Source organism: Gopherus evgoodei, chromosome 10, assembly GCF_007399415.2.
Source record: "Gopherus evgoodei ecotype Sinaloan lineage chromosome 10, rGopEvg1_v1.p, whole genome shotgun sequence".
Lineage (NCBI taxonomy): Eukaryota > Metazoa > Chordata > Testudines > Testudinidae > Gopherus > Gopherus evgoodei.
The window spans coordinates 53972831-54000291 of record NC_044331.1 but is presented as its reverse complement, the minus strand read 5'-3'; the positions used below and the strand labels follow the sequence as shown (position 1 = coordinate 54000291).

Below are 27461 nucleotides of genomic sequence, written 5' to 3'. Positions count from 1 at the left end.
CTGAAATCAGTACAGAGAAGAGTGAAGGGATTAATTGCAGCATTTGCTTGCTTGGCATATTTTCTGGAGGCTTTTAACACTTTGTTTTTCTCAGTTGTATTTGTATGTTTTCAACATAAAAACTATAACTGAACATAAAGACATTCCAATATCATACTCCTTTTTCTGGCAGGAACCTTTCTGTTTGGATCTTTAGTCCCGGGAGTGGTTCCTGGGTGGGTCTGAATCTTAAATCCACCCCCACCCCCATACATACACCCAACCCCCAGAAATATAAGCCTTTCAACTAAATGCCCGATACAAAGGACTCCTGTACTTTTTGTGAAGGTGTGGCCAGGAGCTGCTTTTTTTATTTGCCTGCTGTAATTTAGGGGGCAGGGGACTGGGAGGAAGGTACTGTCTCACTTGCCCTGTGGGGAGGTGTTACCTTAAAGGGCTGGCTAGTTTGCATGTTGAAATTTTAATGCAATACCTGCCGTACTAATTAAATGTAATTTCCCTTTGATAAGCTACTTACCAAACAAAGGGGAAACATTTCTCCTGGATGAATCTGTTTAAAAGCTCTGCTCGATATCACAATCTATGTTAAGGCAAACATCATTGATATGAGGCAGGAGGGCTGGACACAATGTTAGTCTTTGATTTTCTGCAGCTTGAACTGATTTGCATTTAGATCTTGTTTGCAGTGTTTTTACTGGTAGTCAATTTATAGTTAAGGTCCTTCTGAGATGTCTGGTACAACTGCCCTTTTTTATACTTGTAATAACTGTAAAACCCTTTTCTGCAATCTGTGTCGGAGGGAAGCTGACCTGGTGCCTCTGAGTGTCCTGCAGGCAAGGAGAAGCAATTGCAGACATCCATAAGTGATGTCTGTCTGCCCTCGGGTTCATATGCTGCCCCTCAGCCATGGCATGTGTCTGTCTAGCTTTTCTAAGGTATCTCTCGCTATGGTTTCTAATAGTCAGTTGTGTTCAGATATTGAAAAGTCTTTCCATAGCAGCCTTTCTTTATATTTGCTGTTGCAGTGGGTCTCTGTGCCAGTTGCATGGCCTTCGTCAAACAATTGTCCTTATTGGGGCTAGGAGATATTTTTAATACCACTGTTGGTATAAGAAACCCACAGTGGTGCATCCTGGGAATTCCTTCTGTGACAGTTGTGAGGACTCTGTTGGCCAGTTCCTCTGTGTAGTAAACTTAGAGGTCACTGTGACGGTTCTTTTGTGTGACACCTTCCCCTGATGCTGGTAGGTATGGTGAGTGCTGCTTCCAGAATGGGGCACACTGGCAAACCTCACGTTTCCTTTTTTCATTATGTTTGCATTTTAAGCTGTTGCTCTCAATTAACTGTCTGGTAGATGTTACAGGAGACATTTAATGTCAACATTTTTAATCTCTCACAATACACAGAAGCTGTGTTTTTTAAAATGGCCAAGTTTTCCTTGCAAGTCCAACCTAACTTGTCCAAATGAACATGATTAGATACCATATATCTCGACTTTAGTTAGGCTTCTGATACCATCTCACATCACCTTCTGATAAGTAAACTACGAAATATAGTCTAGGAATCAGTGGTCGGCAACCTTTCAGAAGTGGTGTGCCGAGTCTTCATTCATTCACTCTAATGTAAGGTTTCGCGTGCCAGTAATACATTTTAACGTTTTTAGAAGGTCTCTTTCTATAAGTCTATAATATATAACTAAACTATTGTTGTATGTAAAGTAAATAAGGGTTTTAAATTGTTTAAGAAGCTTCATTTAAAATTAAATTAAAATGCAGAGTCCCCCGGACCAGTGACCAGGACCCGGGCAGTGTGTGTGCCACTGAAAATCAGCTCATGTGCCGCCTTCAGCACCCATGCCATAGGTTGCCTACCCCTCGTCTAGGTGAACCTGCTATAAGGTGGGTGCACAACTGGTTAGAAAACAGTACTCAGAGAATAATTGACAGTGTTTCACAGCCAAGCTGGAAGGGCATATGAAGTGGGCTACCATAGGGATTTGTTGTGGATCCGGTTCTATTCACTATCTTCATAAATGATTTGGATAATGGCATACAGAGTACACTTATAAAGTTTGTGGATGATACCAAGCTGAGAGGAGTTGCAAGTTCTTTGGAGGACAGAATTAGAATTCAATGTGACCTTAAAACTGGATAACCAGTCTGAAATAAATAGGATGAAATTAAATAAGGACAAATGCAAAGTACTACATTTCGGAAGAAATAATTGGACATATACAAAATGGGAGATGACTGCCTAGGAAGGAGTACTGCTGAAAAGGATCTTTGGGTTATAGTATAGATTACAAATTAAATATAAATCAACAATGTAATACTGTTTCAAATAAAGCGAACATTATTCTGGGATGTATTAGCAGGACTGTTGTAGGCAAACCCGAGAAGTAATTCTTCCACTCTACTCAGCACTGATAAGGCCTCAACTGGAGTACTGTGTCTAGTTCTGGGCACCACGCTTCAAGAAGGATGTGGCCAAATTAGAAGAAGTCCAGAGGAGAGCAACAAACATTATTAAAGGTCTAGAAAACATGACCTGTGAGGAACTATTGAAAAAATTGGGTTTGTTTAGTCTAGAGAAGAGAAGGCTGAGGGACACATGATAACAGTTTTCAGTTTGTAGAGGTTGTGATAAAGAGGAGGGTGATAAATTTGTCTCCTTATCCACTGAGGACAGGACAAGAAGTAATTGACTTAAATTGCAGCAAGCAAGATTTAGGTTAGACATTAGGGAAAAACTTCCTAATTGTAAGAATAGTTAAGCACTAGAACAAATTACCTAGAGAGATTGTGGAATCTCTGTCTTTGAAGGATTGTAAGAACAGGTTAGACAAATACCTGTCAAGAATGGTCTAGAAAATACTTAATCCTGCCTCATTTCAGGGGACTGGACTAGATAATCAATCAAAGTCCCTTCCAGCCCTATATTTCTATGATTCTGTGATTGTCGGAGGCCATAAATTCAGAGATACAGAACAAAATGTTATGCTGCTTTGATTTGGAACCCTATTCCTAGGACCAGTGTTGCAGTTGATAGATGACCAAAAATACATGTATTCTTTCTGTTTTGGGTTTTTACTTTAACTCATTTATTTTGCACTTAAGTGTTAAACATATGAGATTTTTAATCCTAAACATACAAGGGAAAGGTGTGCAATCTTTCAGAGGAAGACTTGAATTTATGTTCTGCAGTAGCAAGATTAGGGTTATAAAATTTTGAATTAAAACCTGTATCTGGAAACGGAGTCTAGATCACACCTAAGTAGGTAACATGGAAACAGTCTCACTTCTGATGATCAGAAGGACTTGGAGTTAGTATGTATAGAGGCATAGTCAGTTGAAATCTCTAGAAAGTTTTTTTCTAATTTCTTTGCAACTTTGTAGTCATAGCCTGTTTTCTAAAGTGATAATTTCTGAGTAGGTTAGCTTAGGGATATATCAGCCATCCCTGAAATATTTGGAATAATCGGGTCTTTAAAGGAAATTGCCAACTTTAATGGACAAATAAATGTTAAGAGGTGTAAGTCAAATTATGCCGTTTGTATTTTAAGAAGTATTTTATTATAGTTTAGATGAAAAGTGAAATACTCAGCCCAAAGATGCCATTTCAAAGGAGAATTCCCAACATACTTCTAAGTATTTTCAGTTTTTCTCTCCTGCACTGCAGTGGCTTTCCAGTTCTTTTACAAAATCCATGCCACTCTTTTCATGTGCACTTCTGTGCACAACTGGGCATTTCTGATGCACGTTGCAGCTGTAGTTTGCAACCTAGTCTGCATGAATAGATGCATCGTCTGTGCTGTAGGTCTTCAAAACTGCGGTATTCAAAGCAATGCACAGGAGTCAAAAGATCTAGAAACTCAGATTGCTAGAGCCCTGTGTCCAGATTCTTTAACTCTATTTTAATACCTGCCAGTAGCAACTAACACTCCTTATGTGTTAGTCCACCCTACAAAGTCTTGGCCAGTACAGCTGTACCAGCAAAGCCTCGTAGTGGAGATACAATTTGTACCAACCAAAGAAGTTCTTTTGACAGGACAGTTAAACTACCTCCCCAAATGACATTAGCTTTCTTAGCAAAAGAGCTCTTACCAGAGTAAGCTGTGCATAGGCCACTGGAGGGGGAGGAGGGAGGAAATGTTACTGGTGTGACTGTTGGCTGGGTGTGATTTGCTTTTCACGCTCCTAGCCAATGAAGCCATGTCAGCAAAACTTTGCAGTGTAGACCTGGTCCGTGTAACAGTTACTAGTGTACCGCCAGTGGGAGTTGACAGCTTTGTTTAGATTATTTTAATATAGGAGGAAGAGAGCGCTCATCTGTGCATTGCATTTTTTTCATAGTAGAATATATAAATGTGCAAATGGGGGTGAGGGGGTGTCTTTTTATTAGCTTTATAAAAAAGTCTGTAAATTTAGATTCCCCGACGTCTGCAGAATGTGACGAATCCTGCTTATACCTGCAGATGACAGACTGCTGTTCCCTTTCAAGCTCCCTAGATGTTTTATTTTTTTGGAGGATCAAATTTTGATTGGATGCCGTTCTAGTGTTGTGTGGAGTGATTTTATTGCTTTCCTTACATTCGACGCAGCTAGAAGTTAACTTTTTTACTTCCGTAGAGAACAGACTAACCTGTCCAAGGATGATCTGCTCTTCTATGGAAACCACTTCTGCCTAAAACTGCTGCTTTTAGCCTGACACAGTGATAAAGTTGACACATACACACTGGCATCTGACCACACAGTCTATTGAGAAGGACTGTGGACTGAGCAACTCTGAGGATTTGCTGTCAAAATATCAAATCAATCCCCAATTTCAGCCTTTTCATTAGACTGTTTGAAACACAAGTGTAGGTTAAATCCAGGTGTGAGGAAAGTTAGTTAGCTTTGCTTCTTTGCAATCTGTTTCACTTTCAGCTGCAAAAGATGCTAGCGCCGTTCTTGTGAGTTCTGTAGTGCTAGTCTCTCAGCACTAAACACGACGAGACACAACATTTAGTGCGTGAGACACCAACCTTTGTTTTATCATATATTTGAATACTAAACCTTTGTGTTCACCTGATAGATAAGTAATCTTTTTTGCTCTTTAATGCCAAAACATCCGTGTAGATTTTATTCTAATCTCTTGTTTAAAGGCAACTCCACCATTTGGGCATTATTATCAGATAATTGACAGAACATGATATTTAAATATGCCTAGGGAATTGCTGAAAGTCATGTAGCAGAGGATAATGAGTCCACGTTTTTATTTGGCTGACTATGGCAGTAAAATTTAGCACTGCATGAAGGATTATTATATGCTTTCCTGGCTTCTTAATGTATCTAGCAGGGAGCTTGCTGGGTTTCATACTTCAGTACCAAACTAAGACTGCTGTGAAAATCTGACTCCGTGGGACAGTTACCCAAGTGGTTGGTAGATATGAATATTGTAAACAAGAAAACTCTGTTTTAATATTTGTTGCAGCCCAAGAATCAGCAAGCTGTCATTTCTAAAGGCATCCTTTCCCGGGACGGAGGGAGGCACGTGATGATGTGTTCATCTAAAGCCTTATTTTTCACAAAGACTACATCAGTGGGGTTAGAACAGCTTTCTCTGAAGGGTTAGATGGAGAATTGTTTCAATGTGGGCCACATCTTCCCAGCTATGAAGGCACTCATTATGTTTCTTTAAACTGCTGCTTTTTGTGGGGGACGGTAGGAGGAGAGTGGAATCTATCTGTTCTGTTCAAGGACAAGGGGGACCAAACCATGTGCAGAGCTGTTGTACCTTTCTCCCAAAAGACAGGTATCCACTTGAGAACTTGGAATGAAGGAGGGGTAGACCACTGGTCCCTTTAGAGGGAATTTGGACTTTTGGATTATATCCCTACAGACGTGTCTGCTGCACCAGTAGATACTATGGTGTCCTAGGCGCTTTAGAAATAAATGGGTAATGAACAATGAAGCAAAAATGTAACATGCTCTTCAAACAGACTGAAGTATTGGTGTTTCACAAACATAACAGACTGCGTCATTAGTGTTTTGACGCAGAAAAGGCAATTATGTGTTGAAAATCTTTAGCACAGGGCTTGACACATTTACTAGTCAGAAGGTTTAACCAACTAGCCAGAGGTTGATATGAAAGGCAGGTAGGGAACACTGAGATTCAGGGTAGATTGCCAGGATTCTAACTCGTGTGTTGTTCGTAGACTCTACTCAGGGGTTCTATCTTTTGTATTAATCTCTATCGAGTAAGTGACAGCAAATCTGAAAACTTCTCTCTTCTATCCTTTGACCATTAAAAGGGAGAAGGAACTTTATTCTCCCATGCTCTCCTGGTTGTTGTGAAGGGAAGAGGAATCTCTGAGCTATTTTGCCTGTGCCTCCACCTCCTGTCTGCTGAAAGCAAAGGGGACAGGAAAGGTCTCTGTTATTTTGCACCTTTGCCAGCTCCCATTTTTGGAGTGTCCATCCCTATTGCTTGCTCCAGTGCCTGGCTCTGCTGCTCCTCAACGCTTTCCAAGACAGGGGCCTCCACATGAGGCTAGTTGTTTTTCTTGATAGTTTCACAGCTGCTCAGAGAGGCTTCTCAAGTGTAGCCATGAAACTGGCTAGAGGCTAGTCAGTTTCCCCTCTGGCTCTAGGGTAAATTATGAGCAGCATCAGAGGCACAGGGACTGCTTGCAGGCTTGGGTAGACAATACTGCATTGGTCCATAGATGGAACGTTTTCTTTGCAGCCTAATGTTGGGAAAAGTCCTCTTTAAAATGAAAGCTTAAATTCTGCAGAAATTGGTAGCTTACAGGCCCCTCATCTTCAGGGAAAATTTCTGACTTGCCTATGGCAAGTGAGTTGTTTCAAACCTTGGTTAGAAATAAGAGGTGTTATAAACTCAAGCAAAGAGGATAAACAGGTATTTCATGTGGGCTAATAGAGCTCTTGAGTGGCATTGCAGCAAGGAGCTGTGAAATCTGGTTGTGCTGTGTCACCTCTTTGAAAAATATTGTCTTTATTTTGCTGCCTTCTCTTACCACCAAAGTCCTCCTGTGTTAGGCATATTAGGTTCTTTGCAATTAGAGCATAATTGTCTGGGTAGAAGCAGGGTCTCCAGGTGAAGGTGGCGTACACCAGCCCTTCAGGATCTCCAGCCCTGGACTGTGATATTAGAAAGGTCTTTCAGGGAGTTGCCTGCCAATGCTAGAGGAGACTAATCCTCTGAAATGCAGCCAGCCTTACCAGCATGTTCCAGAATGTATTTGGCTGCCTCTGTGTTTACAAACATTTCTTGCTGGGTTACAGAAAATGTAAATATTTGCAAAGTACCCTACTTAGTAGATCATTTGGGGCTAGAAGGAATTCTTTTCCAAATCGTGTTCTCTTACTCTTTTTATGAAAAGCAGTAGCAGTGTGTTTGTCAGAAATCAGCAGAGGACCAGGAGGGGTCCAGAACTCAGGAGCAGGGCATTCTGCAAGTCAGCATTGAGATGTACTGACAGAGCTATGTGAGGCCAGGACTGGAATAGTAGAGGATGTGATTGCAGTGCTTCAGTGAAAGTGAATTGGCAGAAGACCTACAACTAAATATCAAGTGGTAGAGGTGTTGGGAAGTCCTGGATAGCTCTGAGTAGTCAGGACTCTACGGCCATGTCTACACCAGAAAATTATGTTGACCTAAGTTACTTAAGCAATACAGCTGCTGCAGTTAGTATATTGCTTGTGCACGGGCACACTTTGTTCCTTGTGCCAGCGATGTGTCTCTCCCCAAGAGTGCTTGTATCAGTGCAAAGTGCAGCATATCCCACTGTTCAGCTCACTATCATCCAGGGCAGGGGGTTTTAGGAAGTTTTTGCAATGCTTGATGGGGCCAAAACGAGTCACACAGGGGTAACTGGGAGCATGGGGTCAGCTTCCCATAATGCAGTGTTCTCCATCCCATAATTTCCTATGCATCCCGTAATATCTTGTGCCTTTTAAAAATCTCCACAAACCTGGGCGTCCTTCCTCACTCTCCACCATCTCAGTCAGCAGCACGGTACGTGCCCAGCGCTACGCTGTCGTCATGAATGTTGCAAGCACAGAGTGCATGACCCTGCAAGAGGAGCAGATGGGACTCCTTGGAGGCTAGATTGCTGTGGGACGTAGTAAGAAGCAATTAAGAATTATTGGTGATATTCATGGAGCAATTTCAGATGTTGGAGTGCTATTCTGGGCCCGAGAAACAAGCACTGACTGGTGGGATTATGTTGTCATGCAGGTTTGGGATGATGAGCAGTGGGTGCAGAATTTTTGGATGCCCAAGGCCATGTTCCTGGATCTGTAGTGCCAAGCTCACCCCAATCCTCCGGTACAGAGACACCAAAATAAGATCCACACTGACAGTGGAGAACTGAGTGGCAATTGCACTGTGGAAACTTGCAACTCCAGATAGCTACCGGTCAGTCAGGAATCAATTTGGGTTGAGAAATTCACTGCAGAGGCAGGACCATTAATCGCCTCCTAGTGCAGGACATAGTGGATGGATTTGCAGCAGTGGAGTTCCTGAACAGCAGTGGGGCTATAGATGACACACGTAACCCTATTTTAGCACCAGCACACCTTAGCACAGAATACATCAACAGAAAGGGCTACATCAGGGAAGGTGCACGATGCATACGTCTTTAAGAACACAGGACTGTTCAGAAAGCTGCAAACAGGGAGTTTCTTTCCTAATCAATGGATTATCATTGGTGATATTGAAATGCTAATAGTGATTTTGGGAGACCCAGCCTATCCCTTACTTCCGTGGCTCATGAAGTCGTACACAGGCCATCTCAACAGCCCCAAGGTTCGCTTCAACCACAGGCTCATCAGATGACTGTGTCGTTGGTCATTTTGAAGGGTTTCTAGTGCTGTTTACTTACAAGATTGGACCTCCAGTGAGAAAAATACCTCAGTGGTTATACCTGCCTGCTGTGTCCTGTATAATATATGTGACGCAAAGCGGGAGAAGTTTCTGCCAGGGTGGAGGTGGAGTGACTGTCTGCTAAATTTGAACAGCCAGATATCAGGGATGTGAGAAGAGCTCAACACACAGCTATACGGCTCAGGAAGTCTTTGGAAGACCCTTTAAATAGCAAGTCAGAGTAGTGCTTGGTGGTGTAGTATAAATATGCTCTACCTGGCCTTGCTCTTTTGCAACCCGGTATAAATCTTGTAGTGTTTGCACTGTATGTAGGAATATGACATTGTCAGTGCACCTATAAATATTGTCCGTGAATGGTGTTATGGGTTCTGTGAAAAAGTGAAGTGGCAGGTAATTGGTGGATGTCAGACCAGCTCAGCACCAGAGAGCACATGTTGTGAACTAATAAAGGTGAATTTTGTTCCAAAAAATAGAATCTTATTCTGTAACATGAAACAGGTAATAAAAAAAAAAAATTAGAACTTCCTGAGTTCTGTTCCCTTAATTTATTAAGGGGAAAGAACATTCCATTGCAGGTACACGTACGCCAACCATGGCTTTCACGGGTCATTGTATGTTGAGAAGCTGTGATTGTCTTTAATGTCCCCCCTGGGTGGAGCGGTAAGGGAGGTGCACCGACCCCTGAGGCCATGTTGAATGTTGAGGGGGTGTAGGGAGGTTCCAATACTGAGTTCTCTATGGGCTGCAGAGGGAGATCAGGCTCGGATTGTTGAACCTGCAGGTTTACCAGAGTCTGCAGCATCTCTCTTTGCTCTCTGAGAAGCGCAAGCATTTCCTGCTGCTGCTGCACATCCCTCTCCGTTTCCTGTGCTTTTCTCCTCTCCGCACTGTCCCCCTCCATGCTATGTGTAGGGGTGATCCTCCAGGCCCTGGGCTCATTCTCTGATGCAGCACATGCTTGCCAGGATCTCCTGGAACATGTCCTCTCGAGTCCTCTTCTTTCTCCTCCTTATCTGGCTCAGGCATTCTGTGGGTGTGGAGGGGGAGACCCTGAAGGCCACAATGGCAGCATCTGCAGATACATCACACACTGGTACCTCTGTCAGAGTATTCACAACAGAAATCAAAACGTAAGATACTGAACTCACTCCCCTTGCTCCCCAAAACTTGTAAGCACTACAGTCTCACTTCTGCTTGGGATTGATAGAGCACATGCCAGTCACATACCAGCTGTGGTATTACCCTCGAGGAGGGTTGGGGAATGAAGGGGGACTAGCTTGCTGGCATGATTCTAGTAGTATAGACCAATGGCACTGAGTACTGGCACAGTTTTCCGCAGAACAGTGGTGATTTTAGCTGATATCTCACCTCTGAGGGTAACAGAGGCAGAGAGAGCACAGCTGCTGCTGGCATCCCGATGCTGCCTGGTCCCGTACGCTTCTAGCCTGCATACTGCAGTGGTGCCTGCTGAAGTAATCACTGAGTGGCATGGGGAAGTGTCCTCCTGTGGCAGGAGAAATCAGGCAGCCTTCCCCAGAAACCTTTGGCAGAGGATTGCTGAGTACCTCCATGAAAGTGTCATCAAGATCTCTACGGAGGATTCACGGGGCATCCCAGTGCACATAAACAAATTGCTCCACGTGGCCCCCCTCTGCCTCATTCTAATGGGGAATGAAAAGCAGGCAGCAACTCTGCCTCTCTTGGTCGTTCCACTGCCTCTTCAAGCACAAGTAAAACAGAGTAAATCAGCAGATGTGTCCTGCTACTTCGGAGGTTCAGCCCTGTAATTTCAAAGAAAACAATGTACTTCCCCGATGTTCCTTCCCCTGCACCAGGCTCACCCGTGCTGGACTGGGGGACTGCTTGGAATGCAGTGGAGTCAAAAACATGTCCTGGTTTGCTGTGCAGCTGGATCCCGTGATTGCCTGCCCCTCATACCCCTCCTCCTCACTGTTCACACCAGAGGCCTGTAACTTGGAGATATCCACAGAGCTCATAGACTTTAAGGTCAGAAGGGACCATTAAGATCATGTAGTCTGACCTCCTGCACAATGCAGGCCACAGAATCTCACCCATCCACTTCAATAACAAACCCCTAACCTATGTCTGAGTTATTGAAGTCTTCAAATTGTGGTTTGAAGACCTCAAGCTGCAGAGAATCCTCCAGCAAGTGACCCATGCCCCACGCTGCAGAGGAAGGCAAAAAACCTCCAGGGCCTCTGCCAATCTGCCCTGGAGGAAAATTCCTTCCTGACCCCAAATATGGCGATCAGTTAAACCTTGAGCATGTGGGCAAGACTCACCAGCAAATACACCCAGGAAAGAATTCTCTGTTGTAACTCAGATCCCATCCCATCTAACATGCCATCACAGATGACTGGGCATGCTTCCTACTGATAATCAAAGATCAATTGCCAAATTAATTGCCAAAATTAGGCTATCCCATCATACCATCCCCTCCATAAACTTATCAAGCTTAGTCTTAAAACCAGATATAGAGCTCTTGGGGGGCAGGGGGGTGATCTTCACTGAGGATGGGCTTGGAGCTCTTTGTAAAAGCAGCAGATCTGTGGCTCAGCACCGTATCAATCATTGGTCTCCTTGGCCTTCTGGTTCACCTGCCACAGATTTCACATGGCACTGCTGCAGATCCATGTCAGAGTCCTTCTCCTGCATCCCCTGAGCAATCTGTTCATAGGTGTCCACATTTCTACAACTGGATTGGACCTGTGCCTGCACAGCCTCTTCACTCTACAGACCCAGAAGATCCACCACTTCCCTTGTACTCCATGCAGGATCATGTCTGCAGCGTTTGGTCAGCATGGTCAGCTGGGCAATTACACTCAATAATGGAGAGCTGCTAGGTGCAGTCACCAAGCCAGCCAACCAGGAAAAAGAATTTCAAAAATTTACAGGCTTTAAAGTAGTGTTTCTCAAACTGGAGTCACCGCTTGTGTTGGGGAAGCCCTTGGTGGGCCGAGTCGGTGTGTTTACCCGCCCCTTCCACAGGTCCGGCCGATCACGGCTCCCACTGGCCGCGGTTCATTGCTCCAGGCCAATGGGAGCTGCTGGAAGTGGCGCAAGCCAAGGGACTTACTGGCCGCCGCTTCCAGCAGCCCCCATTGGCCTGCAGCGCTGAACTGCGGCCAGTGGGAGCCACGATCGGCCAAACCTGCGGACGGGGCAGGTAAACAAATGGACCCAGCCTGCCAGGGCTCTCCCTACACAAGCGATGACCCCAGTTTCAGAAACACTGCTTTAAAGGGGAGAGGCACCTTCCTGTCTACCTGACCGCTGGGCAATGGAGTTCTCAACAGACCAGAGTGGAGGCCAGTAACAGCGTAAGTAATGCAGTGTCTACACTTTCGCTGCGTCGACCTAACTACGCCAACCATGACTCTATGCTGCTTGGGGAGGTAGCGTTATTAAGTCAGCGTAGCAGGGCACTTATGTCACCAGGAGCCAAATTTAAGTGAAGACACATCCACAGCTAGGTCAGTGTAAACTGCCTTGCATCAACCTGACCATGTAGTGTAGACCAGGGCTTAGCCACTTACATTTAAGCTACAAAGTTTAGCAAAACTGAAGTTGTGAGAGCATTGTACACTTAGTTTGCACTATTCTTGTCTCTATTCTAGGAGTGAACAATAAGTGATATTTGGAGAGTGGAGAATGGCTACAGGAACACACACACATTTTTTTTCTCTGTGAATAATACTGTCATATAAGCAAATGCATTTGATAATATCAAGGTCCTGCATTGGTTAAGAGTATGAGAGGTCTCTCTTGTGATCATCTTAATCCAAAGAGATAAATTTTCTGTCTAATTCAGTTTAATATTTAGAAGTGGCATATGCATTTAATCAAAGTGAGGTTGAGTGCTGCCCTAGGGAGATGCTTACTGATTTCCCAAGATACCTTTGTCACATGCAAATATTCTGTGAACATCAGCAGTTGGAGATGGGAGAGACTTGATCCAGGTGTCACAATAACCACTGCAGCAATCTCCCAAAGCAGAGACACTTGGCCAAAACTGACTGCTTTCTACATATCAGATGTGTGCCTAGAGGAGGGGTGGGCAAACTTTTTGGCCCTAGGGCTGCATGTGGGTGCGGAAATTGCATGCAGGCTCATGATTGTAGGGCATGGGCAGGAGGCTGGGGTGTAGGAGGGAGTGAGTGAGGGAGTGCAGTATGCAGGAGGGGGCTCAGGGCAAGGGGTTGGGGTGCAGGAAGGATGCAGGGTGTGGCAGGGGGTTGGGGTGCAGGAGGCATGCAGAGTGTGGGCTTCAGCCCAGCACCGCTTACCGTGAGCAGCTCTGGGGTGGCAGCTGTGCGCAGCAGGGCTAAGGTGGGCTCCTTGCCTATCCTGACCCTGCGCTGTGCTGCACCGCTCCTGGAAGCAGCCGGCACCACGTCCCTGCAGTCTCAGCAGGAGAGGGGGACATAGGGCTCTGTGCGCTGCCCTCGCCTGCGGGTACCTCCCCTGAAGTTCCCATTGGCCACAGTTCCCCATTCCTGGCCAGTGAGAGCTGCGGGGGGCGGTGCCTGCAGGTGAGGGCAGCACGTGGAGTCCTCTGCCCCCTCCTCCCTCAGGGGCCGCAGGGATGTGGTGCCAGTCATTTCCGGGAGCAGTGCAGGACCTACGGCATGATGGGGCTGGCAATCCTGTGAGCCAGATCTAAATCCCTGATGGTCTGGATCTGGCCCATGAGCCATAGATTGCCCATCCCTGGCCTAGAGCATATGGGCCAGAAGCATCCCCATTGCTGAGTCTCCCACCTTCGTTCCTGCCCTGTCATCACAGCTTGATTTAAGGATGGTTTTCTCTGCCCTGCTTTGCAATGTTTGGTTCATTGGATCTTTAATCCTGTTTTAATTGTTCTGTATGTGACTGTTTTTGAAATTGAACAGTGGAGAGATTGAGGTTTAAGTGTTTGGTACGTCCTTGTGAAATTCTTGCAGAGTTTTCCTTGTGCTGTGGATATAAAAAGGTAATTTCAGAAATCAAGAGAAACTTTTTGTTTGTTTATCCTCTTCCTTCACTCTCCTGTCAGAGGGATAATATGAAGTTTGCATTTGGTGCATAGGTATCTTTAACAGAAATTTAAAACCAGCATAAGTGTGTTTGTATTTCTTAGGTGGCTGTATCTCCTTGAATGAGAAGATGATCAGTTCCTCATTGCTAGACTGCATGGGTTTTTTAGGTTTTTTTTAATTAGTATCTGTTGCAAGTGTTCTTTAGAGGCACAGCGTGAACCATTCAGCCAGTGATGTGGTCCAGCTGAAGAGAGTTGTCAGGGCAGGAGAACATTTAGAGAAGGATGGAGTGCAGATGGATTCCTCAAAAGTAACGTCACCTGTTATGATTGCTTTGAAATCCTATACTCTTTACTTATGCTTACCCAGAGTTTACATTCACGTTTGAGTATTAGAGGCCAGAGCTAAGCTGTAAGTAATCCCTCCTGTATACATGCTTAAGTGTATAATTTTAACTAAACATAACAGTTGAGACTAACCCCTTTCCTTTATTCTCAATGGAAAGTTCACAGGCGTGTACATTTCAATAGGAGAGTGCTTATCTTCTTCAGTCCTCTGGAACTGAGAGGAATCAAAGGCACCCATCTGTTTGGTGTTATCCTTTTGGAATTCCTTCCGCCATCTCAAATGGATACCCAAAGAATTCCTCTTAAAAGTGTTCTGCAGTGCTGCAGAGGTGGGGACTGCCTTATGTCTTTCTAGATGAGTGCCAAGCAGTTCTTTAATTTTACTTTTCTTTGGGTGCTCTACTGGAAGAGGAGGAAGGGAGAGTGGTGTTGGTTCTCTCCTTGCCCAGCACACGGACATGTCTGCTTTCAAACAGTGGGGCTCCATGGGCCATGAGAGAAGTGTTAGGTTTTTTTCTTTTGACTTTCACGCTAACTCTGTCACTGAGAGAGGGAGCTGAGAGTTTGTATCAAGTGAGTGAATGAATGCAATGATTGATGTATCTCTCCATGGCAGACTGGAACTGTCTCTTCTGCAGCCTGCAGACATGGCTTCGTTGCTCAGCTAGAGGGGTTGCTAGGAGCATGGAGAGAGATTGAGTGGCACTCCCTGTCCTTATTGGCTCTGCAGGTGGTACATTGAACTGGATCTCAAATTCCTGCAATGCTGCTAGTGTCCTGGATGGAGAGCCCACATTAATGTGAAGTGTTGTTATTGGTCCAGCAACCCTCTTCTGCCAGTCTCCTGCTCCTGTTTTTTGCCTCCTCTCTCCTTAAAAGTTTTTATTCTCTTTTTTGTTTTCTGCCTCCTTAAACCTTCTCCTCCACTCAGAAACCTGCTTGAGCTCCAGCTCCTGCAGGTAGTGCTCTCCCAGCTGCAGCCATGGGATGAAATGATGCCTCTAGGTCACTGCAGGAGTGATATCTCAAGCTGAGCTGCTGTTTCTGGTGGCACAGGGAGAATGGGAGCTGAAGGAGAGACTAACTTCTCTCTGCCCACTACTCTTCCCCAAGTAGTGGTGTCAGAGAATTATTCCTGTGTTACTTCCGCACCATGCCTACCCAGCCATTTCAGAGTGTGTCATGACGAAACTGCAGAATTTTGCTGAGTTGCTTTTCCTGAGGACATCTTCTGTGCAGGAACAGCAGGATAGCTGTGATCCTTCCCCTACAGAGGAATTGTGTGAGCCTGTATGGGGAGTGTGGGGTTCCTACAACAAATTCGGCCCCTGCCAGTTGCAAGGAATGGACAAAATTGAGCACTTTAACTATGGCTACGTCTACACTACAGGATAAACCGATTTTATAAAACAGATATTATAAAGTCGATTGTGCGCGTCCACACTAGGCATATTAATTCGGTGATGTGCGCCCATGGTCCGAGGCTAGCGTAGATTTCTGGAGCGGTGCACTGTGGGTAGCTACTGTAAAATAATGAGGCCAGTAACTTCAATTTTTGTCCACACTAACCCTAATCCGATATAGTAATATCGATTTTAGTATTACTCCTCGTTTTGTAGGAGTACAGAAATCGATTTAAAGAGCCCTTTAAAATGATATAAAGAGCAGTGTAGTGTGGACGGGTGCAGCGTTAAATCGATTTAACGCTGTTAAAATCGGTTTAACAGCGTAGTGTAGACCAGACCTATAAAAATAACTTGAGGGCTTTGTTTCTCTCTTGCAGACTAGTATGTGGCAAATATTGCATTATCAGTAGGATTAATCTGGGAGATTTTTTCTTTTCCTTCTCATTGGCCCATTTTACATGATCAGCTGATGTGAAAGAGGAATTGATTAGTCAAATTGTCTTTTATAAGACATACTGTCTGTAGTAGTCCTTAAATGCATTATAAACTACTGCGCTGTATTTAAATGTATTGCTGGAAAAATCTAGTGACGGCCAAGAGAGTACCTGGCAAACAGTCCACTAGAAGGTGGTGGTACATTTTAATTGGGTTACCCAAAAAAGCATCCATCTCTTTGCCCGCGGGGAAGGCCTGACCTATCCATCATTCTCACCCCACTGTAAGAAGTTATATCTGCCTCCATAGTGCCAACTGTCATATCAAACTTGACAGGAGGATTATACTTCATGGTGTTTCTTTACTATTCAAAACTGACCATTATTCAGGGGGCAAAAATGGAAAATGTGAGTTGTGACATTGTAACTTGCTATGCCTTGCTGTGTAGGGCAAACTTGTTCAAATTATTTCGTTGCCCTAGAAACCTGTTCTGAGACCTAATGGAATATGGAACTAAGGTTCTGCCAGCACACATTTAAACTGACAACCAGAAAGTTTACTTGCTAGGAAAAGAACAAGATGGCTTGCCATCTCAAGGTAGGGCTTAGAGTGAGAGTACTCATACCTGTGGATTGCCAGACTGCCCCAGATGCTGGAGAGGACTCACAGAACACACTCTACATAAAATAGCTTACTGAGAACTGAAAAACTTTGGATACTCTATACTAGCCTTAAAAATTCTGCACAGCCTACTTACTTGAGAAGGGCTGTTTTTTGACAGATGAGGGAAATATTAGTTTTTCATTATAATAGTAACAGATAAATAGATCTTTATCAAGAATTCTTAAAACTACAATACCCACCTGGGGAAGTGAGGAAACAGACTGACAGAGCAAGATGGTTACCCAGAAGTCACCTACTACAGGACAAGTATCAGAGGGGTAGCCCTGTTAGTCTGTATCCACAAAAACAACAAGGAGTCTGGTGGAACCTCGTGGGTAAAAAACCCACTTATTCAGATGCATTTACAGGCCCAACAAGGAAAATAACAAAACATCACTGGCTATCACGTACATCCCCCAGCTAAAACCTCTCCAGCACATCATCAACGATCTACAACCTATGCCGAAAAATGATCCCTCGCTCTCACAGACTTTGGGAGACAGGCCAGTCCTTGCTTACAGACGGCCCCTCAACCTGAAGCAAATGCTCACCAGCAACTACACACCACACCACTGAAACACTAACCCAGGAACCAATCCCTATAACAAACCCTGTTGCCTACTCTTTTCCCATATCTATTCTAGCAACACCATCAGAGGACCCAACCACATCAGCCACACCATCAGGGGCTCATTCACCTGCACATCTGTTAATGTGATATGTGCCATCTTGTGCCTGCAGTGCCCCTCTGCCATGTACATTGGCCAAACTGGACTGTCTCTACGTAAAAGAATAAATGGACGCACATCAGACATCAGGAATGGTAACGTACAAAAGTCAGTTGGAGAACACTTCAATCTCCCTGGTTGTTCAATAACAGATTTAAAAGTAGCCATCCTTCAACAAAAAAACTTCAAGAACAGACTTCAAAGAGAAACTGCAGAGCTACAGTTCATTTGCAAACCTAACACCATTAATTTGGACTTGAATAGGGACTGGGAGTGGCTGGCTCATTACAAAAACAATTTCCCCCTCTTGGGATTGATACCTCCTCGTCAATTATTGGGAGTGGACCAAATCCACCCTGACTGAATTGGCCTTGTCAACACGGTTCTCCACTTGTAAGGTAACTCTCTTCCCTTCATGTGCCAGTATATTTATGCCTGTATCTGTAATTTTCACTCCATGCATCTCAAGAAGTGGGGTTTTTACCCATGAAAACTTACGCCCAAATAAATCTGTTAGTCTTTAAGGTGCCACCGGACTCCTCATTGTTTTTGTAGATAAGTAGATCTTGTGTCTTGGCTGGTAAGTTTGCATGGCAGTTTGTTACTAATTCCAGAATAGTCCTAGAATTCATGCAGCGCCATCACTCTGTTTTAGTTGCCTGTAAATAGAATGGTCTTTTTTAAACAATACATTACCACTTGAAATGGAAGCTTTCTAGTTCTGAGATGTATAAACAATCTGAGATGCCGTGTTTAAATGTATGCGATAGACCAGTGCACAGTTTATCTGCCAAATACCATTGCTTTCAGCATATATGTCAGCAGTAAAAGAGAAAATACAGGTTATACTAGTTATACCCTACTCTGTAGAAAACTCAAGAGAGTTTAATAAACTGGGGTGCTGAAACAAAACATATGACATAGGAGAAGAAAACTATGAAATCCCTCTCGATACAGTACTTTGTGTTTTTTGGTGCTATTTTATGTGTAGAACCAGGCACACAATCATATAGTCACAGATTTTGGGGGGGGACCACCTCTGTGGGAGGAAATGGGGGGCACACACAACCCCTGGCAGGGGCAAGATTAGGCGGAGTTGCAGGGAGTACCTGCAATAGAGGGGAATGGAAGGGTGGCCTACAGGAAACTGGAGGGATGGTGATGCAAGGAGCCCCCGGAGCATACCGTGGGCTCGACCGACACAAGCTATGCATGTGCATCCTCTGTAGGTGCAGTTCAGATTTTCCAGTTTTGGCTACACCAGTGATAATCAGACCTCAGTGGTTCAGGAGCCAAATTATCAACTAATATTACTCAAAAGAGCCATGGTAATATGAATTCATTGTTTCATTTACTATAGTGCTATTCATATTTAAACAGCATGACAGGAAATACTGAGTTTATATACGTTTCATATTCATTCGCACAGCAAAGAAGTTAATAACAGTGCAAGTTGGTAACAATTGGCTAATAACATAGTAAAAGCATCCTGATTGGTTAATAACTTCGGCTGTTAATTAAATGACACAGGGATTTAATATCATGTGCTGCAAGGAGCCACAGCAGATACATTAAAGAGATACTCGCAGCTCATGAGCTGCAGTCTGGCTCACTGGGCTACACTTTGGAAAATAAGGGCACTTGTTTGGGTCCCTAAATGTGGATGTAGGAGCCTATGGTTAATGACAAATGCCCTGTGAAGCCCAATCTTGGGCAGAAGCCTGGTCTGTTACATCTACACCTGACAGACTTCAGTATGGCCTTGGCTACACTGGCGCTTTACAGCGCTGCAACTTTCTCGCTCCGAGGTGTGAAAAAAACACACCCCTGAGCACAGCAAGTTACAGTGCTGCAAAGCGCCAGTGTAAACAGTGCCCCAGCGCTGGAAGCATGGCTCCCAGCGCTACAAGCTAATCCCCATGGGGAGGTGGAGTACGTGCAGCGCTGGGGAGAGCGCTGGCGCTGCGACCACACTCGCACTTCAAAGTGCTGCCGTGGCAGCGCTTTGGAGTTTTGAGTGTAGCCAAGCCCTATGTCTGTGAGACATTGGCAGCACCTGTCTTGTCATGCTAATGAACTGAGCAGAGGTGCAGCACAGATGATTTAAATGCATACTGTTGGTATTGAAGTGTTAGTTGCCCAGTGCCCATTGTCCCCTCATCAGGCAGGCAGAGCTGCCTTAGTGCTCCATGCTCTGTGCTAGTCACATGTGACTGTGACTCCAAACTGCTGGCATGTCTGTGGAGATCAAAGTGTGACTCCAGCATTAGTGAATGTTGTCGGAGGGAGCTGATTGGAATTCTTCCTCTCAGACAATAGAAGAAAGGAACCACACAGGGCATGTCTATGCACTGCTGGGAGCGAGTCATGCTAGCACGCTCAAAAGAGCCATGTGGACGTTCCGGCTCAGGCTGGAGCTCAGGTTCTGAAGTCTAGGAAGGGGAGTGGGCTCCAGAGCCTGAGCTCCAGCCTCAGCCCAAATATCAAAGCAACTCTACGCAGTTCTTTTCAGTGTGCTAGCGTGAGCCCCACTAACACAAGTCTGTTGACCCAGGTTGCGGGACCTGCTCCCAGCAGTTGTGTAGACATACCCGCACAGTGTGGAACATCACTGGACAAAGGGCCAAATCCGTGTTCATGCCTAGGTCCAATGGAACTGGCCTGTGGGACTGAATGGAAAGGGGATGTACTAGACAGTCAGGGAGGTATGGATGGGAATGCTACACTTCCTCCACCCAATGTGTGGGTGACCCAGAGATCTAGTGAGGATGCTAAAGGTTCTGTGGCACATTATTAGAGTAGGGTTGTGCCCTTGTGCACCTCCAAAGATTTCAGTGTAGGCTGGCTGCTGCCATCTACCCCGGGAATGGCTGCCCATCAGTAGTGTTCTCTGTAGAAGGGACGCAGTCTAAGGTCTTGTCTACACTGGCACTTTACAGTGTTGCAACTTTCTTGCTCGGGGGGGGTGAAAAAACACCCCCCCAAGCGCTGCAAGTTTCAGCGCTGTAAAGTGCCAGTGTAGACAGTGCACCAGCACTGGTAGCTATTCCCCTCATGGAGGTGTTTTTTTAGAGCTGTGCTGCAACTACACAAGCCAAGGCAGCACGTTAACATTGCCAGTGAAGACGTGCCCTTGGAAGTTCCTGTTGTTGAAGGACTTTGCGATGAAAGAGGCAATATACAGTATTGCATTAAGTATGACTCTTCTTTCCTTTACCTGCTGTGCTGCACGGTTACAGGCAATCTCTTGTGATAAGTAACCCTACATCCAGTCTAGCCTAGAGCTGTACAGTGAAGTGTTGTAGTATTGTCTGATTATACCATCAGAATGTCTGTGCCTGTTCCTTGTTTCTACTTATTAACATATGTTCTTTGCAGCTCACCTTTCATTGCTGTCTCTGCCACCATTACTGCATGATCCTTTATTGTATTTAATCTGAAGAAAACCTATAAAATAGCTGCAGATTCTTGCTGGTTCAGATGCAGGAGTAGCAGAAATTAAGATTGTCATCTGAATTGTATGTGTTTTATTTTTTCCAGGCATGGGCCGTGGAGAGAGCCAGTTAACCCTTACTATGTCAACACAGGGTATGCTCTGGCCCCAGCCACCAGTGCCAATGACAGTGAGCAGCAGAGCATGTCTAGTGATGCAGACACCATGTCGCTGACAGACAGCAGTGTGTAAGTAATTTACCTGGGCAGGGAAATGAGCTTGACATGGAGTAAAGGGGACATTGTGTATCTATTTCCTGGCCACTAGAATTGACTGCAGATTTAATTTCTCAGATTCCAGGCTGTGGCTTTGGCTTTGTAAAAAGGTCAGTGCCCCAGATGTTGGGATGAATCATTCTGGGGAGGACTATCTAACTGTTAAGTAGCTGACACGGGATATACCAGACATGTGACCAGTCTAGCTCCAATGCCATCCTGTTATGGTTTCCTTTTTAGATGTATTTCTTTGTTGTTACCTGTGGAGACATGAACTATTCTGGTCTGATGGACTGGGAATGTTTGTAATCTAAATCAAATAATGACCAGCAGGTGTTTCTGGTTTTAACAGCCAGTGACTGCAGGTGGGTTTGCAAAGTGAAAAACAGAGATTAGCTTCCAGTAAGCTGCTCCCCTCATGGACTGAATCAAACAGGCTTCCAGCTACACTGTTTACCACTTGTTTTATCTTGTGATGGTTCCCAGGTTTATCAAAAACACAGTCCTTTTAGACATCTGATTACCGAGCTGACGACACCAGAATGTCACCAGTGATCACTTTGTTGGAGTACAATTCAGGGAACTTCTTGGGCTTTTTGCCTGAAGCTTGGAGGGAATTCATTTAGCTGTTATCATACCTTCCATGTTTAATTACGCTCATTTCCATTTTGACTCATGAGAGGGAGGAAGGATCATACAAAAGCGGTTAGGGTACTAGCTTGGGACATGGGAAATCTAGGGTCCAGTCCCTGTTCCACCACAGACCTCCTGGGCAAGCCACTTAGCTGCTTTGTGCCTCAGTTTCCCCATCTGTAAAATGGGGGTGATAGCTCTACCCTCCCTCACAGGAGGGTTGGGAGGATAGATACATTAAAGATTGTGAAGTGCTCATGTAGATGCATAGCTGGTACTTACTCCACAGCCAGGCCATTTGATTGATACTGGGTCATATTTATTCATGTGTTCTCATTCCAGTCACCAAACTGTGAGTAGAAAATGACATTGTGTTAGTCTGTATCCGCAAAAAGAACAGGAGTACTTGCAGCACCTTAGAGACCAACAAATTTATTTGAGCATAAGCTTTCGTGGGCTACAGCCTACTTAATCGAATGCATAGAATGGAACATATAGTGAGGAGATATATATACATACAGAGAACATGAAAAGGTGGGAGTTCCCCTACCAACTCTAAGAGGCTAATTAGTTAAGATGAGCTATTGTCAGCAGGAGAAAAAAAAACTTTTATAGTGATGATCAAGATAGCCTATGTAAGACAGTTTGACAAGAAGGTGTGAGGATACTTCTAGGTCACCACAAAACTGTATCATGTTTGTGCGTCTGGAGGGGCAAAAGGAGAGGCTCGGAGATAGGCCTTTTCATGTTCTCTGTATGTATATATATCTCCTCACTATATGATCCGTTCTATGCATCCGGTGAAGTGGGCTGCAGCCCACAAAAGCTTATGCTCAAATACATTTGTTAGTCTCTAGGGTACCACAAGTACTCCTGTTCTTATTGTGTTACATGCCCTCCCCATCATGTCCTGAATGTCATATCTGCTAAATATGCAGACAGTCATTTTTGACACAATGTGAAAATTATGAAAACAACGAGGAATCCGGTTGCACCTTAAAGACTAACAGATTTATTTGGGCATAAGCTTTTGTGGGTAAAAAGCCCACGTCAGATGCATGGAGTGAAAATTATGAATAGTCAAGTTCTAGGTTTGATCCTTCCATTTATTTTTAATAAGTAAAAGGGATATATCACTTTGGAAAATAATTGAATTAAGCTACCACAAGTACTCCATAAGAGACTGGCAAAGGGATACTCAGAAAAACTAACCAATTAATGGGTGTTACTTAAAACAGTGTGCACATCCAAGGGTTCTTCAGATGATACTATAGAACTGTTAACAATTGTTCTTCTATGAGTATCTGTCAGTGTGACAGTTCACTGGTGACAATTTTAGCTTGTCATCCGCCAGCGCAGTCATGCTTGGTCTTCTTCAGTATCTAAGTTTCTCAAAAGCCCACGATATATTTACCCGGTAGCAAGAGAACTGATGCTCACTTGGGACCTTAAATTTGTTCTTGTAAACCTCATGGCATTGCCCTTTGAGTCACTTTTAGACTGCTCCTTGTATGTTCTTGCTTTCTGAACTGTCATCAGCTAGGAGAGTCAGTAAGCTCCAAGTACTTATGGTTGAACTTCCCTACATCGCATTCCACACAGGCAAAGTGGCACTGAGACCTCATCCTAAAGTCATCCCCAAGGTGGTCCTGAAGTTCACTTGGCTTCCTGTTTTCTTGCCAAAACCCCATTCTGCAGCAGGAGAAAAGAAACTTCACACGCTGGATATTTCAAGAGCTGTACTTTATTATACTGATAAAACTAAGCTTTTCAGACTTTTGTCAACAAGGCCTTAGAGAAAAGCATGTTAACAAGGGCTAAAAGTCTGTGGAAAATTGCAAATAAATCCTCTACTTTCAGATATACTTTTTAAATTGAGTGAAGTAAGGTAAGAGAGTAAGGAAGAGGGGGGATTAGAGATGAGTAGGTTTGTTGTCTGGTGCACTAGAAGAGGAATGTAATACAAAGGAATACTAAAGTCCCTAACCCCCAATAAGGAAAACCTCTACCTTTCTTCTTTCCTAATAAGGAAAGTAAAAAAAATCTTGTTCTAATAAAATGTGTGAAGTCTCCAACAGGAAACAATGGCTTTAAAAGCTGTGATTTGGCATGCTGTGCAAAGGGAGGAGAGGGTAGAGCAGCCAGAATACTGGTGTAAGTTTTTGAAGTATCCTTTCCCATAAATGGCTTCTGGGATTCTATCAATGGGAAAATGTCTCCTGAATTGCTAGAGAGAAAAAAACTGAATAAACATGATGACTGAGAATATGTAGATAAAGCTACAGACCATGCAAAACAACATGTGAGCGTAGGCAGGGCCGGCGCTTCCATTTAGGTGACCTAGGCGGTCGCCTAGGGCACCAGGATTTGGGAGGGTGGCATTTTGTGGCCCTCAGCGGCAATTCGGCGGCGGGGGGTCCTTCCACGCTCCGGGTCTTCGGCGACAATTCTGCGGTGGATCCTTCACTTGCTCCGGGACCCGCTGCTGAAGTCCCCTGAAGACCGGGAGTGCAGAAGGATCCCCCTGCAGCAGAATTGCCGCCAACAACCAGGAGCGCGGAATGACCCCCGCCTAGGGCGCCAAAAACCCTGGCGCCACTCCTGAGTGTAGGTTACAAAAGAGAACTGATTGTACAGTAACAGACCGGGGGAAGGAACATTGGGCATGTGCAAGCTGTCATTCTTATCCATCATTCTAATGAAATAGAGGGACCCTGAAAGGTGTCAGTTGCAACCGTCTTCTTACCAAATGCCTGCCACTGTTCAGAGGATGGGTGGAAGGTGGTGAATTGGAGGATTGAGACCTTAATGTCTTAAGCAAGCTGCTTTGGTGGGTGGAATGTCAGACAGATATCAGTATGGCCAAGTCAGCTCAAGGAGAGGTAAGCGTTCAACTTTACATTAATTCCAGATGACTAAGACCGAGTAAAAGCTGAGCAACAAGGTAACTGGGTCCTAGTTTTGAGTGTAATCTTTACTACACAAAACAGAGAGGAGAAATGCACGAATAAAGAAAATTTCAGGCTGGGAAACATGAGTATTTCTTCACTAGTATCGGCTCAGTAGACAAATCTGCATTAGGGACTGGGAGCAAATAGATGTGCATTCTTACAGGACTGACTGCTTGAGCAGTCCAATCATAACTGTGGGATCTCATGACAGTGACTGAAAGGAAACCTGTATCTAAGCAAGAGTCTCCACATGCATGTGTCTGATGCATGGAATGCTTGGAGGGTCAATTTCCGACAAGAAGAATAAGTTAGCCTTCCAATCCATTGTGGGGAGGACTATACCTTGTGTCCCTGAGTCATATGTATAGATTTTAAGTCCAGACATTATGATCATTCTGTCTGACTTCCTGCATCCCACAGGCCAGAGAATTGCTCCCAGCAGTCCCTGTCATTCACGGTAGAACTAGAGCAGATTTTTTAGAAGACATCCCATATTGATTTAAAGCCTCCAGGTGAAGGAGAATCCACCATGTTCATAGGTAAAACTTGCAGGGCTCATTCCAATTCCTCATTTTCCTCACTTGTAAAACCCCTGAAAGAGATTGTTCGAAACCACAGACTTCCATTTTCTGAATGGTTAAAGTGAACTTGCAGATGACACTAAATTGGGAGGAGTGGTAGATACGCTGGAGAGTAGGGAATAGGATACAGAGGGACCTAGACAAATTTGGAGGATTGGGCCAAAAAAATCTGATGAGGTTCAACAAGGACAAGTGTAGAGTTCTGCACTTAAGATGGAAGAATCCCAAGCACTGCTACAGCCTGGGGACTGACTGTCTAAGCAGCAGTTCTGCAGAAAAGGACCTGGGGATTACAGTGGATGAGAAGTTGGATACGAGTCAATAGTGTGCCCTTGTTACCAAGAGGGCTAAATGGCATATTGGCTGCATTAGCAGGAGCATTGCCAGCAGATCGAGGGAAGTGATTATTCCCCTCTATTTGGCATTGGTGAGGCCACATCTGGAGTATTGCATCCAGTTTTGAGCCCCCCACTACAGAAAGGACATGGACAAATTGGAGAGAGTCCAGTGGAGGACATAAAAAATGCTTAGGGGACTGGGGCACATGGCTTATGAGGAAAGGTTGAGGGAACTGGATTTATTTAGTCCGCAGAAGAGAAGAATGAGGGGGGATTTGATAGCAGCCTTCAACTACCTGAAGAGGGGTTTCAAAGAGGATGGAGCTAGGCTGTTCTCAGTGGTGGCAGATGACAGAACAAGAAGCAATGGTCTCAAGTTGCAAGGGAGGAGGTCTAGGTAGGATATTAGGAAAAACTTTTTCACTAGGCAGGTGGTGAAGCACTGGAATGGGTTACCTAGGGAGGTGGTAGAATCTCCATCATTAGACGTTTTTAAGGCCCAGCTTGACAAAGTCCTGGCTTTGAGCAGGGGGTTGGACTAGATGACCTCCTAAGGTCTCTTGCAACCCTAATTTGATTTGCACTATCTTCAAAGAGCAGGTGCCCTATTGCTCCATCATGCTCAGTGGAGAAGAGTGAGGGAAGAATTCTTGGCAGTATTCTCACCTCCTTATTGCTTCAGTTTACTCTCCGGTAGTGTAGCGGTCCTACCGACTCTCACTGGTTTCCTACTTTCAGGATGCTTGTTTTAAAGCATGTATGTTTTATGTCCTTGACTATTTGCTCTTGAAGTTCTCTCTTAGCCTTTCTAATTTCTATTTTAGCTGACACAATGTGTTCCATCTGCTGGATAGATTTTTTTTGTTTATATTTGAGTAATCTCTTCCCATTTAACCATCTTGTGTTCTCTTAACTTCCCATTCCCCCTTTCTTTCAGTTTGTGCATCCCTTCTGTGACTCTGGTATGACATGCTAATGCTGAGTTTCAGGAATTTAATTGCTATCAAGACTTGGTCCTTGCTGCATTCCATGTTAGTAACTGGTATAATTTCTATGGCTCTTTTTAAATAAATTGACGTGACTACATGGATTTAAAATATTTTCATTCAATTAGTGTTCTTCAAATTGGGCCGCATGCATTTATTATCCCAAACAGTGTGAATTACAGAGACAAAATTTTGATCTTTGGCTTACAAATACTCAATATAGATTTAACATTTGTTTTTCATTATGTAGTTTCAAAGTCTTGTTGGCTATGGTTACCTTTTATATGGAATTCCTGAAGCTATATACCTTCTGAGTTTCAAAGGAGTTTCTGCTGAATTGCTAAAGACAGCCAAAAATGAAACTCAATCAAAAGCAGCCTCTGAAAAAGGTGCTTCTGCTACTTGACTTCCATGTATGGGTACTTTGAATTCTGGCCTACCCTAAACAAAAATCTGCAGTCTTTTTGCTTCTTTTAGGGAGTTCCTTTTCACGTGGCTGTAAATGCATTGCTCCCAAATAGATGCAGCACTGCTGTTGGCTTTTTAGCTCACTTTGTCATATGAATTCCTACATCCTTCTAGGCAAAACAGCTTCAGACCTTTCTACTCAAAATTGCTTTTATAAGCTGACCAGTAGCTGTGTTGTTTTAGTTGTTTCATGTGGCGAGTAGGTGCAGAGGAGGCGTCATGTAGAGATAATAGCTAACAATAGACCTGGTGATAGGCAGAGGCCGTTGAAGTTAAGATTCTCCCCCA

The 27461-nt window shown here is 44.3% G+C and overlaps 1 protein-coding gene across 2 annotated transcripts in view; it reads left to right on the top strand.

Annotated features, from left to right (window-relative positions):
• Positions 1-27461, top strand: part of AXIN1 (axin 1) — a 168656-nt gene that overhangs the window by 71195 nt on the left and 70000 nt on the right. For both annotated transcript variants that reach the window (XM_030577009.1, XM_030577010.1), the window contains exon 3: positions 21049-21189. In XM_030577009.1, coding sequence (XP_030432869.1) covers positions 21049-21189 — 141 coding nt within the window. The remainder of the gene's footprint in view (positions 1-21048; positions 21190-27461) is intronic.